An 18,419-nucleotide genomic window follows, 5' to 3' on the forward strand; every position below is an offset into this window, starting at 1 on the left:
TGTCTGTCTTTTCTTTTAATGTTTTTCAATAAAACACTTTTTTTTCCCTCCATGTTTTTAATCGCCGCATCCAGAACTTTACTAAAACACTGATGTAACAACGGTGGTCCACTAGGTGGCAGTACAATCACGTCTGAAATGTTTTTTTTCTTTCTTTTCTTTTTCTCCAAACAGCATGAATATGGACCTTCTCTAACAATACACTATATTTCATAAATAATTTAAGTATAAACATTAAGCAGTCACTCTTCACAAAAAAACAGATTTCACTCAAAAAAAAAAAAAAATCACAAGATCAAACGCAACAAAGCAAAAACACAGGATGAAGGCTTATCTTTGCAGTTAATTGCACTCAGATGCTTTGCTCTGGTCTTTTCTATTATGCGGCGAAATCAAGCCTAGTTAGGATTTGGCCTATTAATAATCATCAAGGATTTGGCCAATCACAGAGAGTCCCAGTGTTCCAAATAAAATCTAGTCACAGTATGTTAGCAGCTCTTCAGCACTGGCAGTAGTTGCAAAACAAATGAACGTACAAATATGAGTCTACAGTAGCAAGTCTTTTTTTTTTTTTTTGTTAGGGTGGGAGTGTTGATTTGTTTAGTAAAGAAGCATTGCTGACATAGTCAGTTTAATGTAAATGCTAAGCATAAGGAGAAACATCTTGAGCTTTGTTTAGAAGAAACCAAAAAAAGCATCTCCTGGGGAGAAAAGAAGGCATTCTTAGATGCAAGCTGATAAAATCCAAAAGAGGGTTTTATATAAGTTGTGTTCCTGCATGATGTTAGAGGGCAAAGCATGCTTTCCATGCCAATCATAGTTGGAAATGCCAATCGGGTCTGCAATCACAGTGACTATCCTTAATAGCAAAAATGAATTCACTCGTATAAAGAATAGAATTGAGTGACACGAAATCTTTGGTTGGAGGACCAGGTTGGTTTGTTTGGCAATAAAGAGACTAAAAAAAAAAGGCCATTCATTAGGTATGAGTCAAATGTGGCTGAAGGGAAGGCTGCAGTTCCTATTAAATTTGTATTTGTTTTTTGCAATCCAATTTCTTCAGTGTGTTTTCATTCCTAACCATTTCGGCACTAAGAGGCAAATATGTGTCCATCTATAAAATGTTTGGCCCTCGTGTGGGGTCCAGAGATATTCTGATTGTTACAGATGAAACGCAGGACTGAATCAAAACCAAAGAAGTGAAATCAGATCTGCCGAATGGATAACAGAACGCTGAACAGTTCCTATTAAGATCCCTGTTTTTTTCTTCAACCCATGTCTGCTGTGTTGGTTTGAATTCTTCATATTTTACTCAACACTTACACAAATGTCTATCAACAATATTGAGCTCTAGACTACAAACAAGGAATGATTTCTAGACAGATACTGCGGTTGTGTTACAACTGTGATCCTTGGAAATCTAGCCACGTTTACTATTTACTACAGTACTAGTAACTGCACTCATGAAAAGAACCAACTGTCACTTTGTTTTGTGAAGTACCATAGGTGAGGCAAGTCCTATCTACATACAGACACAAGCAAAGGGTATGAAAAAAGCACTCGCTGGGATTAAAAAGACAAGCTATCCGAGACTGTTCAGCTCTGCGGTTCGGTGGAACACTGTTCTGTAGTCGCAACAAAGTTTAAAAATAAAGTGCTTCCATTCAGACTTCCTTTCGCAAGGACGACACCAAAAAACAAACGTCACAAAAAACATTTCACACATAAAAAAATTCACAGAGCACCCCAGCTCTCCTGAAAATGGCAAATTTACAGTCATACAAAGGAGCGTCTCGTGCCTCCTCTGTCTACACAATATATACAAGTAACGCTCTGATTGTGTACAAAGTCCCCTCGTGCTTCCGTGAATTTTATTATGAAAGTTGAGTCAGTCATGGCCACGCTGTTTACAAAAGTGCAGCGGCGAATAAGCAAACGAGAAGTGCATCCAGGGCCGCTGTCAGTCTTAACCCAGCTGTGGAGTGAGGGAAAATGTGCCAGCGCTCCCTCTCGGGGTGAAGCGCTTCCACGTCCTTGAGGGCGCTGTAGGCGGCGGCGGTGAAGTTGGCATCGCCGGTGGTGAGCAGGTCAAAGACGCACGAGTGGAAATAGATGTCCTGGACCTGCAGCTGCTCGCTGCACTTCCTGGAGGCGCTCTCCAAGCTGAAGGCCTGCTGAGGTGGAGAAAGAGAAGGAATAGCGGGAGCGTGACCACGCTGGAGGCCGAGTGCAGGCAGCTCGATGCGCTCTGAGGCGGGGCAGCCGTTCACACATAGCTGCAGGTCCTGAGTGTCATCGTAGGCCATCGCAAGCTCGTGGGGCATGCGTAAGGCCAGCGTAAGGTAGCGGCCCAGCTGGCGCACCACCACCGTTACACCGATGTAGGCGGCGTGCAGCTCCACGTGGCGACCCGCCAGCTTTTCCAGCACCACAAGGCTGCGCATTTCACTCGTGCCGCCTACAACAGTGCCGTCCACAAACGCCGCTGGGAGGTCATCCGTCACCGCCTGGTACACCTTCTGCTCTGTGCACTCCTGATATGGTTTAAAGATGACGGTGATCTGAAAACAGAAGTTCAAACACGGTCAGTTGCTCTTGTTTTTATTTATTTATTTATTTATTTTACGTTAAGGGCGTAAACGTATTTAGAAAGGCCACATTGCTCCTCAACTCAAAAATTCTGTGCGGATATTTTTTTTTCAAGTTTCAAGTGACAAGTGGGAAAAGGGGGAATTGTTTGGAAGGAGGAAGGAGAGGATGAAGAGAAGGCGTGGTAGGGTTTTCATTATAACTGCAATTTTCATTATAATTGCACCTGATTTGAGGCCACTGGAGGTTCTGGGAATTATGAAATGCTCCTTTAATGCTTATTCTCAAGGGGGGCAAATATTTTTTCCCAAGCATTGAAAGCTGGTTTCATGGCATGGTGTCAATCCTGTGATTTAAACTCACAGCCCTCTGGTCACCCTTAACTACTGAGCTAAAATGTACTATCCGCACTAATTACTGACAAATACACAAGAAAATATAAAGCAAACGATTTATCAGGCAGAATCGGTATATTAAACGAGGAGGATGAAGCACGAATATAAGAAATACATTTGCTATTTTAGTCCTTCATCGATGTCACATGCTTCTGCCTGTTAGCATGCAGTGCCTCTAAGAAACACTCCGACAGACTGTACAGATTTAAAGTCACGCTGTTCCATAACACCGAATAAAGAAGGGAAGCCTGCTGACTAACAAGATGTGTGGCGTTACATTAGTGCGGGATGAATGCGAGCTTTGTTTCCATGACATGGATGAAAAATGACCACTAGCTAGCCATTAGGTGAGGCAGCTGAAAGGACCTCATTCGAGCAGTGTGTGCTAATAATTACGGCCAAGCGCTAATAACTCGCCCCACCTCCAAAGTCACAAGGTCACAAATTGAGACGTGGGTAGTTCTACCCCTCACTCACGCAAGTGTTAGACCCTTCACTCGACCTTGGATGAGCTGAACTTTGTCATTTGAAGAAAGAGTAAAGACGACTCGGGTGAAAAACACGTATCTATAAACTCTCTCCGACCGCTAGCTTGACAAATATTTACAATCGCTACAAGACAGAATGGCATCTAGCATTCAGCAACCAAAATACTGTCTTGCTGTGTGTACATGTATGTGTGTGTGAGGTCTTACAGCCATACAACTTGGAAAAATACAGACAGAGCCTCCTTTCAGGGCCACCTTTTCAAGGGTCACGCCTGAGCCCGGGCTCTGTCCAGTCATTAACGGCATTAGAGTTTCACAGACGTGTTAGTCACAAGACCTGAGCACTGTGCTTTGTTCAGCTAACACCTGTACACACTCCGTCAAAGCTGTCATACCTCATAGACGTCTCGGGCATCTAGTGCTTTAACCGATCTGTTTCTTTGCTTTGAAAAAGGTTGCTTTGGTGAAAGAAATACATTGCGTCCAGAATGTGTATGACCTAATAACTCTTTAGTAACATGGCACGATCCAGCTACACTGTACTACATATTACTTAATTATATACTCAATTCGCAATACCATACTGATTAGAGAAACAAAATCAATACAATGCCTTAATATTCGTAGGGGCCTACAATTTTTCGTAATCAACACAGATTTGTGTGACATTCAAACAAAGATCTCTTCAATTCACACTCATTAAAGATGAGTACAGTTAAAGATCACTGCGAATATACGTAAAAAACCTTATCTGGATGTTTTGCTTTCTATAAAATGGATGTAGTTGTTGCAAAAGTTTAAGCGTCTGTTCAATTTTCTCTGATAATGCGATAGCAGTATTTAATTGGCGTGCTGTAAAACTGTTCAATAGCTCGGATTCTGTTAAATTAATACAGGTTAATGTAATATTTCATAAAAACAACAAATTGGCACTTTTTACGTTAATGAATTTTACTCGTGCTAAAATGTTGAAATTTTATTTCAGACTTTTTACATGTGTGTCGGTACTGGTAGTAGCTTAAAAAAAAGAATCCTGTGCATGCAATTTTGCCAATTGTAACAAAATGCACATTTCTGGCTCCAACTATTACAAAAAAAAAAAAAACTCTTTTAAACACCACATAAAACATATTAGGACCTTATGCATATCTACAAACTGCATCCATCGTGTCTACACACCTGGTACACACATACAGGTGCAATTTGTAGATATACAATGTCTTCACTGCAGCCCATCTGCTCCTAAGCAAAAATTGTTGGTCCCCCTATGATCTCTCCACCCATAGAAAAAGAGCCCAGACTCACGCATGTAACTGTGCAAGTAAAAAAATGCGTAACTTTCAAAGTATTTTTCTATTACAGTATATGTAAAGAAAATATTTCCCTTATCTCAGAGCCAATTTGTCAAAGTATTGAATAAACAAAAACAACTACATATTTTGATTTAATAAAAAAAAAGCAGGTTTAGTTACTGTTACTGCTTACATTATAACAGCTATAAATAATCGATCGTCTTTCTTTCTTTTTTCTCTTAATCGAAAAAAAAACAGTGCTTGCATTGCTAGCGAGAAACAAGAAAGCACCTCTGTCCTGAAGAGCGAAAAAAGCACTAATTGCTGATCCTTGTGACTCCTTTGATAAATATTGAAAATAAAAATGAAATCTATATAACTGTCTCTTTCTCAAAAGCTTCATCAATAATTGTTTGCCTTATTAAATAATAAATGTTATTATCAGCCTCAGATTATGCAGAGCACGCGCCATACAAGGCACAGTGAGTGAAGTGTTACTATAGAAACATAATTAATACAGACCTATAATTGACATTACTGCTGCCTGAGCTGCTGCTACAAGAAAATAAATCAACTCCTTTTGTCCAATCAAACTCGAGAACTGTGGTATAAATTACTATAAACAGCAGTAAACATTTAAAATAAGAAGCTGGTAGCTTAGTGGTTCAGACATTGGACTTTGGATCTGAAAATCTTGAGTTCAAATCCTAGCCACACTATCCTAACCACGCAAGGCCCTTGACCCCATAGCTGCTCAGTTGTATGAATGAGATAAATGTCAGTCTCTCTGGATAAGGGCGTCTGCCAAATGCGGTTAATGTAAAACGAAATCAAACTAGTATTTGGTTGATCGATTTTGACATATCTTATCTTATCTTATAATTAAAGTATGGTGTTCATTCCTCACAATACACAATAGCAGGACAGCTCACCTTGTTTGTTGCTGTGGCGCTTGATCCCTGCACCACCGGCACATTCGTTACCTGCACTGACAGGTAATTATTATCAATAAGAGGCCACGCCCCCTCCACCTTGCACGTCTGAAACTGGTCCTTAAAAGTCCGAAGGTGCGGGTCTCCAAACAGACCACAGAACAGGTAATTGGGCCGTGCGTGCTCTGGTGCACCGGGGAGCCCTATGCCTGTGGCGGTTGGTGCAGCCTGGTGATGATGGAAGCGGCTGTGGTAGTTGCAGGGCTCGATAGAAACGGCCGGGTGCGTCGAGGACGTGGGTCCGTCTTTGGAACAGTTCCTCTGGCTCATGAGGTCACTGATGCCTAGCATGGCCGAGTGGAAAACCAGGTTGCCCCTGCAGCTCTTGGCGGTGCGGTGTGTGCAGCCCGAGTAGGCCCGCAGAGCCTTGCAAAACTCAGTGTCGAAGCCATCCAGAGATGGGTTCAGATGAGATGTGAGCGAGACAAAGTCTGTGGTGCACTTCTGGATACGGCACTGCGGAGTCTGGACCTGGCTTTCACCTGGAAAAAGATGAGAAGGAAAATGACAAAATGCTGCTTAACGTACTTACAAAAACCTGTGAGAAAACTACAGTTTAAACTAATTCCATTATCACCCTAATGGCATATAATACTTCAGTGTGTGCTGCTATTGGATAATAACCTGCCTAACACTGATTATTTTCCTAAAACAGTAGTGTTTTATTCTTTATTTATTAAAAAAAAAAAAAAAACATGATTTGAATGAATGTTTCAGTCTCAAATCAATTTATTTTTATGTCTCGAATCTATCAAGAGAGTGGAGTCTTTTCACTTCAGTTTCACAAAAGAGACAAGGCCTTCAAAGGAACTTCCACATAATAACAGTTGAGTCTATTATCTGATTATCTATAATAACAGCCAATTATGTTGTTATTATGTCATCTACGTTTCTTTTCTTTTTTTTTCTTTCGTTATTTGCTTTCAATTTACTAATCGTCACATTAAATAAACATGTCACAGGATTGGGAAGTTTTAGCATTATACTGTGCATATGTGCAAATATTTCCCTATAAGTCCCAGATCTATCTGAAGGGTGTGCCGAGTGTTTCTTCAAGGTCAGATTCCGGGACTTGTTATATACGTTGCAGCGCAAAAAAAAAAACAGAGAGAGAGAGAAAGAGGGACAGCCGACTCAACAAGCGTGTAAAATCTCCCTTATCACCAGAGGACCGTGTTTATTGCACCAATAAGATCAAATAAAGCGGCACCTCAAAGGATAAAAAAGGAGGCTTTTCTCCTGTGAAAGCAATATGTACCAACCAGCACTCTAGAAATAAAAACACAAAAGAGCCAACAGCAAGTATGCAGCCAATAAGCAGCTTTAGCCACTTATTCAATTGAATGGATCATTTTCCATTAAATTCGATTCAAATGTAACTTTGATGGCTGCACTAATATATATACAGTATATATTAATACATGCATAAAAGTTTCTATTAAATCTGCTTCACAATATGATCCAGAACTTTTTCCGGGTTCTCAGGACACTCAAAAGTGCAAACGTCCGCCGCGTACACACATGCCACGGTGGTCTTTGTTTAAAAAAAAAACGCTAAGTGGCTCCGTTTCATTATTGATTAAGCAATTTTCACACGCAAAGCACTTCACTCCATTATCCAGCGATGACATAGCACAAAATAAAACGCCCAGAGAGAGCGAGCGAGCGAGAAACGAACATTCGTACGCCATTAGCTTGCGACTTGCTTTAAAGTGTGTTCCAAGTGCATTACCTCAGAGAGTGAGAGAATGTGTGAGAGAAAAAAATAAGAAAGGGAGAGAGAGAAAGAGAGAGAGAGAGAGAGAGAGAGAGTGGTTTAGAGAGGCCTTTCATAATCTGATATCAGCTGCAGCCTCTCCATTAACACGCCTGTAATGACTCAATCTTGCACACTAAGCGGCCTCTCGCTGTAGCCTGCAAGAGCAGCGGCCCATTCAAATCCGCCTGATTTGATTATCGGATGATGGCGTAGTGCAGCCAGCGGAGGAAGATCGGCCCTGCGTCCTCCACTGCAGCCGGCATGACAAAGCACAGCCAGATAGGGTTTCACTGACTAGCTGTAAAACAATATGGAGGACCAGCTGAAGCCATGTTGTGGTACAAAGGAGAAATCTTCTATATGGCAATATTGTTTTTGTTGTTGTTGTTTGATTGGTGTCAGGCTGAATCTAGAAATAATAACATGCGTCGTTTCATAGGTCTTGGTGATGTACCTATAGGTAGCTCAAATGCTAGAAAACAAAGCTGTAGATATGAATCTGTGTTAGCTGTGTTATGTCCTACATCTCATCCACAAACAGAGAAGCTTTTCACAGAGGCCCCGCGTGACCTCGTCACCCGGCAAACTCATGCGCCTCCAGCACTTTACCCAGCTGCATGTGTGGGGGCATTGGCAAGATGTTGCCCTCCGACACTTGTCTAGGATGGTTACAGGATGAAGGAGTTTAAGAGTGGCCTGTTTAAATCTAATTTGTTTACCACATTTACGCTTGTTTCTTAAACATACACCTTGAGACAGACCACATTCATATTAATCCTGTTTGCCTAAATGAGCCCATGTGGACGTCTTGTTGTGCTCATTTGAAGAGGTTTCCGAGACCATGGGTTGTTTGCTCAGAGTAGAGTGTAAACCCATTTGGTATCGTGCTTCCTTTTGGTCCTGTCTGTCAGCCGGTTCAGCATGAACACTATTTCTGTGTACTCATTAATTTAACCCAGGTTCCTGCTACAGCTGTGATGTATCATATAGTTTATAATCATTGTAATTTAATCCAAAACCAAAGAAGCCAAACTGGCAAAGGATCTTGCTCTTAAGTCAAACACTGGCTGCATGCTGTGATTTTAAACTCACAGAGATGTCATGTCTATCGTGACTATACATTCAGTACAACGTGAGAGACTAGACCTTTACAGACACGTGCAGAACCATCAAGCTGAGGCTTACGACTGCGACTGATCCTAATCCAATTCTCATGGACACAGTGTGTTTTTTTTTTTTGCTGCTAGGTAGCTAAAACACAATTAGTATGTCACCTGACACTGCCACTTCAAAAATGCTGTCACGAGGGGAGCCATGCAACTGGATCCACGGTCATACCAATAACAACAATGACACTGCGACACTTGATAAGAGAAGAAATGGGGGGCAGTAGGGAAAGTAGGCCAGTCGTCTTCGTCCCCTAAAGCTGTTTGTAATTTTAGAGCGAGCGAGAAATGGAATGTCTCAGGGGTCCCCCAGGTGGGGGCAGCAGATCATAAAGTATTACTAGCAGTGCGGTATGTACAAATCAAACTCTCACAGTTTGCGTTAGAATGTCTCGGTGCACTGCCAAATAGTCAACCGTGAATACGTCCTCTGTGATATATTTCAAACCGAAAAATTTCAACTGAGAAAGATTTCACAATGATATAATATATATATTATATGCAAAGTGCATAAGACATAGACCTCATCATAATTCTCACAGGAATATATAGATATATTTTTTTAAATGCCATGTAAATTCCCAGCTTTAGAGCCTCAGGCGTGAAAAGAACAAAGTCCTTGGTGTTTTTTTCTGGTTCAGCCAAGATCATAAAATCAGGCTCGTAATAAACCACAGACTGAGAGAAAGCGAAAGAGTGCAACGGAGGGGAAAAAAAAAAAAAACAAGGTGTTTGTTTCACAGGCTGAGTTAATTTGCAGGGCTGAAGTGTGTCGTTTCGGAGCACAGAGCACACCCTTGTTGCAATTAAAGCCACTGGAAATATTTTCTCAGGGTGGCCAGGCGCTTTGCGAGGCGCTTCTCAGCTGCAGAGGGGCCCTCGCCGGTGTGTGTGAAGCGAGTGAAATTTCAAGATGTGGAATTTGGCCAGGGCAGAGAGGTCAACTGCACCCCCACACAACCCCCCCGACCATCCTCGTTCTACTTCAAGAGTGAACTTCAACAAATGGGAGCTTAAAATCCACCATGTCCCAATGACATCTCCAGTTCCAGAGCTGTTCTTATATATATTTTTAGATCACTTATAGTGCTCAAAAAGTCTGTTTGGACGTTTCCACACATGTTTAACAGGAGCAAGTCTAGACCAGGTGATAACAAAGGATGAATATTTTTCCATCGTCTTGTCTAAGAGCTATTAGAAACGAGGTAAAGCCGAACGGGAAAGAGACAGCACAACATTCTGCTCAGTGAAATGTAATCAGGACACCCTGCATATTTGGAAGCCCACCAACTCCAGCAGAGAGACATGGCTGAAAACAGAAATAAAGAATATTTTGTCAGCCCTCTTAAGAGATGTCTTAAATTCCTGCTGCTCAAAACACCCGGAGCGACTCATGCAGGGAAACTGAATTTGCAACATGAATAATACCTATTTAAAAAGTGAAACACCATCATTCTTAAACCGAAACATAATAATAACCATGTTTAAAAAAGTGCACATAAAAAGTATACTCAGATGCATGCTTGGTACACGATTTGTACTGTGAAAAGTGCAATGTCCTGAAACTTCTTTACTAACCCTTTGATTTGTCATGGCTGTGTAACAGCCTGAATTTTTTATCCCCTCAAAATGGTTAAAGCAATAAATTGTAATGCCGTGATTCAACAAAAAATCTGTTTCGAACAGCTGAGTTTCATCAGGAGTCTCACAACACACAATAAGTCATTTAGGGTATAATTTTTGGACAATCTCACAATAATTATTAACAAACGATATGATACTTCGTGGCCCTCACAGAAACCCGGCTTATATTAACGAGTGCACAGTTGACATGGTGCAGGAATACCGTATTTAATGCTGCCTTTTCCTTCTGAATGGCTGACAGACAGGACCAAAGGGAAGCAAGACACCAAATGGGTTCACACTCTCCTCTGAGCAAACAACCAGAGCTCTCGGAAACCATACGCTCTCCAAAATGAACATAATAGGACATCCACATGCGCTCTTTTAGACAAACACGACTAATATGAACGTGGACCACAGGTATTTGTGAGGCTCCAAATCTTTGGGGAACAAAAGCATTTTTGAAAAAGATGGAAAACCACTGTTTGGTAAAGGAATAACTGATCATACGAAAGTATAATCTGGATAACTGGTTATTTTTTACACTCAAAGTATAAAACAGTATTATAATCTGCTATTCGCAAACAATGAACAGGAATGCGATCCAAATATTTCCTGATGTTTTTAAAAACATTAGAGAGAAACTTTCTATTATTATATACTTCTAAAGACACTTTATATATATATATATATATATATATATATATATATATATATATATATATATATATATATATATATATGTAAAAAAATGTTAATGGTTTAATGCATATGATGCATAAAAATATTAGACTCTGCAGTCAGTTAGAGGTTTTTGGCATTGATAAGCAGTAGGCCAGCACTCATAAATATATTGAGGCAGACATATTTAGAGACTCAGCAACATCATGAACCCATCAACAATCCAAGAACAGCAATGGAAAAAAGAGAGAGTTTCAAAATTTTACCCCGAATCAATATGAATCAGCATCAGTTCTTAGAAATAGAAGATTAAGACGATTTCCTTTAGTTGCGTTTGCTTAAGGGCCAAAAGTGTGTGTGAAAGCGGTAGTATTGATTGATGCAGCACATCTGCTCCGGCATGCATTTTGGAGTCGAGATATGATTATTATTAATATTAAATATATAAAATCTCCCTAATCTTTACAAACAAAGTGCCTTGAGGGTCACTATGCAACATCGGAAACACAACACAGGATCTAGTGGAAGTGTAAACTGAAGAAAGAAAGAGAGAAAGTGCTAGCGCGCGCGCCAGATGACTTTATAGTAATGTAGTAGTAATGGTTTAGTAAACGGAGGACGAGCTCGCGCGAGCGCGTGACCCAAGAGTATGAGAAGTGAATAAGAGTAAATCACCGGTGTGGAGCAGGAGGGAGATGGTGATGATGAGGATGAGGAGCAGCGGTGAGGAGGCGGTGAGAAGGCGCTCAGCCCCGCGGTAGTAAGATCCCGTTTGCCCCATGCCCATCCATCCAGCGCGCGATGGGGAGCGACCCGGAGACTCGGTGCGTCACGCAGGAACAACCGGAGTCCAACAAAAACCCGGAGCTCTGTTTTTTCTTTTTTTTTCTTCCCCCCCACCACCACCACGACGTCTTCCTCCAACTTCACTCCTCCGTGCACGGTTGCATTCGTTTTTTCTTACACCGTCCGCGCCCCACAACACACACACACAAAAGCACACACGCGTGCACAAAAAACAATCTGTACCGGGCACACGTGTAAAGAAAGACAAAAGGGAGCAAGTGGATTCCTGGGGGATCCAGCGCACAGATTTAGTCACAAAACGCTCATTCCGAAGCGAGGATCAATCCGCGAATACACACACTCTCACACACACACGCGCGCGCGTGCACACACGAATACACGCATGCACACACTACCACGATCGTCCTCCGTACGGAAATCTATCCCGCCCTCCTCCTCCTCCTCCTCCTTCCCTCCCTCCGCCCTACACACTTTTTCCGAGTGATCGATAGTGAATCAGCCTCTACCGCTGGGTTTAGCGGAAAGCCCGCCCCCCCCGGCTAGACTGCACGCGCCTGCCTTTGCCGGAGTCAGGAGCTTTACCATGTCCGAGAACCGACTCTCACCGACATGAAAACCTGCTCGAGTGATTCGACGCGTTTGATTCCAGGCTCAAACACACGACCTGGAACCTGCTGTACTCTAAAACAGAGGTCTGCAACCTTTTCCTGCACCACGGACCAGTTTTCCACGCAAGACAATAATTGTGTACACAATAACGTGATATAAATATTATATATCTGACACGATTTAATTATTGCATGTGTAATAAAAGTGTAACTCACTCACCATAATGCAGGATCTGTGCGAGCTTCATTTATAAAAGCATGGAAAAATTTAAAAAGTAAAACAAAAACAAAAAAGGAATAAATAAAAGAAAACAAAAGCATGCAGGCTTACAATTAAGTTTATCACTCTGGTGAAAGGAGTCTGCCAAATGCCATACATTTAACTGTAAGTGCAGGAAACAAGTGCAGGAAATTGGCCATGGTGCAAATGGGCATCTATGGAAATATTTAAAAAAAAATGTAAATATATTATAAATTGTAAAAAGTTTAATCTCTCTGTGTGTCAGTACTGGCCTAATGGTTGGGGACTGCTGCTTTACTGTATAAATAATAAGAATAAAGGCTTTTTGCTTCAGACATATAAAATTCTTTCATTGCATATCCCAGCGATGTTCAGAAGCTGGAGTCAGAGTGCGGGTAGAGCCATGATATAGCTCCCCTAAAGCGCCAAGGGTTAAGGGTCTTGTTCAAGGGCCCAAGAGTGGCAGTTTGGCAATACTAGTGCTTAAACCCCCAAACCCCCTCATTTGAATGTGGAAAAAGGGAAGAAAATTGAGAGAATAGAAAGGAAACCCATGCAGACATAGGAGAAACTCCAGACAGACAGCATATAGAGATACGAGTCAAACTGGGGACCCTGGAGCAATGACGCATCAGTGTTACACACTGAATTTAATGCAAACTTTGGGAATCCTGCATTAACTTGACAGACTTTTGATAGTTACAGCCTGTGTAGATGATCTGGACTAAAAATAAAACACTGCATTAAAGATGACAAAGAGGCCCAATGAGACTATTTGTGGAACCGTGTACTGACTTGTTTATTAGGCAAGGTATTACATGCTTTGTGTGCAGACGAAAAACCTTGTGGCTGTAAGTCAATTCTTTTGAATTAAAAGAGTTGTTCATTAGGAACTGAGTCGTGGTGAATCTCAAACTACTAGAAGAAATAGCGGAGAAATGTGCACCAAAGGGGATTGAGTTTTTCTTGTTGGCATTTCAGGAGAGAGGATTTGCATGTTAAAATACACCCCTTTATCTACAAGAGCCATATGAACATTATCTGTAACATCACCATTCATAGGAGCAGCAGCAGCAGCATCAACAGCTACAACAACAACAACAACAACAACAACAACAACAATGCACAGTGCTACCTGCAAAATTCCGTGTGGTTACAAACAAGAATAATATGGAAAAACAGGCAAATAAATTGTGAGATGAACAACATATGTGTTTTACACAAACGCACGCACGCACGCGCATGCACACACACACACACACACACACACACACACACACTATACAACTTTCATATGAATATGTGCAGGTACTGGTTAAATATTCACATCTCCACAAACCATCAGCAGCTGGTGTGGCACACACACACACCCACACACACACACACACACACACACACTCTCTCTCTCTCTCTCTCTCTCTCTCTCTCTCTCTCTCTCTCTCAAGAGAAATCATGGTATTGGCAGCATCCAGCAGGAGAGAAATTCAATTGTCCATCATATTTAGTAAACAAAAAGACAGCAGACTAAAATGTACTTTTTTGAGCAATTTGTAAAATGTAAATAGAAACAGCTGTACATTTCTAATGTTGCGTTTGCTGTTTTTCCTCTTACTTACTGCAGAACCACGATTTGTTCTGTGTTGCCTAAACTGAATAGAAATTTTTCCGCACAGACTTACAGGCAAAGGAAGCGCAGCTCTTCGAGATGTTTATTCCTTTAATCTGCTCTGCCCTGATGGCTAAAGGGACCTGCCCAGAATCAGCCGAGGTGCGGAGAATCCTCTCTCAAGACCCAAAATACAGTCTTGGGTCAAATAAACATTGGTCTTACTCCAGCAATGACTTGCATAGTGGATTACACTTTTAGGCATAATTCATCTCCATAACCATGTCTTTCACCACAGCATAAACTCTGAGAACTGGTGGGTTATGGTGGATTGTTATAGCTTTTGCGGACAATAAAATATGTGATTTGGGTATTGTATTAAACTGGTTGTACTAATCCTTTTGGGTTTAAAGCAAGCCAAAAATAGCACTGTGTGCATACTGTGATAATTGCTTATTGATTGGCCATATAGAGCATGCTGGGTTTTCAGTAGCTTTGTCCTGGAATTGAATAGAGGTCAATCACTAGTTTCTCTCTTGACCTTTCATGTCCTTGCAAACACAGGACAATTTTGAAAATGCACAGACTCATTATCGAATTGTTAGTATGTAACAAAGTAAGCATGCCTCCCAAGGCTGTACCATGCTTTTTTATTCATTTATTGGTTTCAAAGCATGCTAATAAAGTATTTAGTATATACAATGAAACTAACAGCAAAGATCATGGAGTTAAAGAGAAGTCTCTGAAAGTCTTGGGACCGATAGGGTGCACTTTATTATTACCATTTGTTTATGTCAATCAATTGCATTCGACCATCAAGCACATTATTATTTTTACCATCTGTGAGACAAAATAAATACGGGGGATGTGTAACAGTTTTACTCATTTGCTTGCACACATCTGTCTGCGCAGAAGCTTTTTTCAAGATCTCCCACACATACACAGGCTCACAGGAAAGTCACCAGCAAGACTGACACATTTTGTTTGCACTCGCAGAAACACAAAAAAATCAAGCAGATTTCCATCAAACACATTGTGATTAAAATAACATATTTCTTTAAAAGATTATTATTACACAGTAATAGACAACAAAACTACAGCTAATAGTAGGAACCGGTTCAACCTTCATTTGTGATGTACTCCTGTGCTATTTCTTCAATTTTACATCATCGTAGTGTGTGCAAAAAAAACGACAAGCCAGCAAATCACAGCAGGAACGGTATTCTTTTCTTCGAAGGTGATTCTACCCGAGATAACAAACCTGTCTGCACTCTGCGCTTTTGCACTTATTTTTTAAATGTCCTGATGTAAAAAATAGAGACATTTTCCATTATGTTATTCTGTGCCTATGAACAGTTATGTGCATGATAGACCTAACACATTTCAGGCATTAATTATGTTGCAGTTATAAAAAATAAAAAGAAGTAAAAAAAATAAACAATAACAATTCGTTCTTTCGTTCCTGATGATACGATTTTGAGGTCTCCAATTTTTGCATTCTACGTTTTTCCTTGTGATCCACCTTCCTTAGTACATCTAATCTAAGTAGTTCTCTGTATCTATTGCCAGGCAACCAGGATTCATTGCCTCCAGGTGGGACATCTGTTCATATGATCGGTTATCTCCAAGCAGAGAAGAACTCCTCAATTGGTTTCAGAAATGGAGAGCATGCAGGAAGGAATTGCATCATTATCATTAAACTGGTGTGCTGCAAAACATTCATTTAGATAGTAAGAGTGGTAGAAGGCATGAACAGCCCTCTCTCTTCAGGGAGAACCGCTCATTCATTCAGTGAGCATATGATGAGGTGCTCTGTATCGTATGCTCCGACAGTGAGATGTGGCGAAGAACACCATCAATGGAAATGGCATCACATCACGATGATATTGGCAGTGCTTTAACCTGGTATTGTAACAAAGGTCCTCTGCCATATGATGTCCTTCTCCCATTTCTTGACTCTGGAGAGGGTGAATTCGACCTCATCCACATAAATAAACATGTGATGTGCCTCTTCTGCTTCAAACTCCATTATTCTCAAAAAAAAACAGATTTCTATAAAAATGGATCCTGTTACATGGCATAGCAGGGGATTACAAGAACACCCTCTTACCTGCACATACATACCTCCTATTTCAGATGTTCTTTGAAAATGAAATGTTTTATTCTGACATGCTTTCGTTTAAGGGCTCGATCAATAACAGCTGAAGTCACACTGCTGATATTTCTAAATGCCCCCCGACCTGTGATTATTGTTGCCTGGATTTCACACAGTGTGTTTGGATTGTTTGTCTCAACCATATCTATATTGGCAGCCTCCTGTTCAACACTAAAGAGCTTTTCTCACCTCGCAGCATGTGTTACTCTGTGGATTCTATAAAGTAAATGCAAAAAGCATGTAAAATTTTGACATTAAATAGGATTGAAGAAACAACTGCATTACTACAGACACTGTTCGGTAAACGGAGCAATAATGGAATGCTGAAATTATATTTCATGTTGATTTACATTCATTCTCGTTACAAACATTCTGACAATAGATGCTACACTCGCATTGAGGTGGACCCTTTGTCCAGCCTCTCTCATGGACAAGCCATGATTGATGACATGGCTTGTCAATAATTGTTGCACGAATTTCATTTGAAACCTGAGCTCTGTTTTCTCTTCTGCAGTGGCTCCTCCACCATGCATGAGAACTCCTCTTCCTCTAAGACCTCTGCCATGGCCTCTCCTTACAAATACATGCCTTTGACAAGCATGCCTCTGGTGCATTTATGCGGTTAGCAAGTCAAAACAGTCATCTTTATATATGAAGAACTGATTGCAAAAAGTGTGTAAAAGACTTTCACACAGGTGCATTGCTGAATCATGAGCATTCAAGTAATTGCAATTAGTGGTCAAAAAGTGGCCAAAAAGGCATTCCCATTTTTTAAACATATGAAAGCATGAGAAAGACTTTGATGCATTTTATATATTCTGGTGCATTATGTATGCATTAACTCACTTCAGTATTTATTGTTTTTTTTTTACGAACCTATAAACACCACCATCTTCCTATGGCATCCATTTTCTATTTTTGTCCGTAGGGTTCATCTAATATCACTTACAGTGCATCGCCTCTGTAGCTGGCTGGCTTCCTCCGTACTGGATGTCCACTCTTACCCACACTGTGGTTAGACTACAATAGATTCAGAGAAAGTGCAGGATAAAAAAGCATAAAAAAGGCCAATGTCTTGTATGTTGCTGTTTTGTGCATGGTTTTACACTGACAATACATGACCCTGAGGAATCAAGGACACTACAATGTAGACATATTGTATTTGTGTTGACATTAATTTCTCTAAATATTAAAAGTACTCTTAAATGCAATGTTCTAATAAGACAGTGATATAAAAGAGTAAGAAAGTATGGAGAAGTACTAGAAATGATCTATGGATCTTGATGGTGTGAGTTTGTATTGCTGCCAAGGGTCAAATTATCTTTATAAACGATGTTATTTTTAACATGTGCATTTGCTCAACGCATCGAAGAAATGAAAAGCCAAATCAATCAGCCAACCTGAGCTCCACACAAGCAGGTAATGAAATGAAAAAGACTACAATACAGATCATAGCATCAACAGAGCCTTGGTATCAGATCAATGGTAGTCAATGACTGAAGGATTTACAGTCATGTGTTCAATATCAATTTTTTTTAGTTTAAATCAGCTTGACTTGATGATTACTTCTGATCTTTGGAAATAGCAGGGTTACGTATAACATGGGCTCCAATATCATTCAGACATAGATTATATTCTTATACCTTTTGTGTTTATTACTTGTAACCCTATATATAATCCAGAGACAAAATCTTAGAAGAATAGCAGGACCAAGCAAAAATAGACCTTCAGAACTTGGGTAAGGTCTTGAACTAATGAACATGGACCTGCTTAGTTCTTGTGATTGAGACCTTGCCAGGCAAGCTTTATTTAGAAGTAATCCATACATGCTTACATTAACTCCTGAGTTAATAAAGCCGGTGGATGATCATATGATTTTCTATAATCTTACCCAGAGTTTATAAAAGATTTGTCTTTTACATTTAGAAAGCATGTACATAGTTTGACAGAAAGAAATTAATTTCTTCTAGAAAACAGCAAAATTGTTGATGCAATGCCTAAATAAAGATAACATATT

General features: G+C 40.5%; 1 protein-coding gene across 1 annotated transcript; it reads right to left on the reverse strand.

The window, feature by feature from the left end:
* On the reverse strand, positions 1–12,220 carry rgmb (repulsive guidance molecule BMP co-receptor b). The gene is made up of 3 exons (XM_046842104.1): positions 11,661–12,220; positions 5,697–6,238; positions 1–2,561 (listed from the first exon to the last, which is right to left on the reverse strand). Exons 1-3 carry the CDS (start codon positions 11,770–11,772, stop codon positions 1,908–1,910), a joined length of 1,308 nt encoding a protein of 435 aa, XP_046698060.1. The 5' UTR covers positions 11,773–12,220; the 3' UTR covers positions 1–1,907.
* Positions 12,221–18,419: the final 6,199 nt, after the last annotated feature.

This window comes from Silurus meridionalis, chromosome 27 (assembly GCF_014805685.1).
Source record: "Silurus meridionalis isolate SWU-2019-XX chromosome 27, ASM1480568v1, whole genome shotgun sequence".
NCBI classification, from domain to species: Eukaryota; Metazoa; Chordata; class Actinopteri; order Siluriformes; family Siluridae; genus Silurus; species Silurus meridionalis.

What these genes read in the sequence shown, in the direction of transcription:
- rgmb (XM_046842104.1), bottom strand. Translation starts at nt 11,772, where the DNA reads ATGGGCATGGGGCAAACGGGATCTTACTACCGCGGGGCTGAGCGCCTT. An exon ending in CTCCCTCCTGCTCCACACCG is followed by an intron (nt 6,239 to 11,660) that starts GTGATTTACTCT and finishes ATCTTTTTCCAG; the next exon opens with GTGAAAGCCAGGTCCAGACT. An exon ending in GCGCCACAGCAACAAACAAG is followed by an intron (nt 2,562 to 5,696) that starts GTGAGCTGTCCT and finishes TTCTGTTTTCAG; the next exon opens with ATCACCGTCATCTTTAAACC.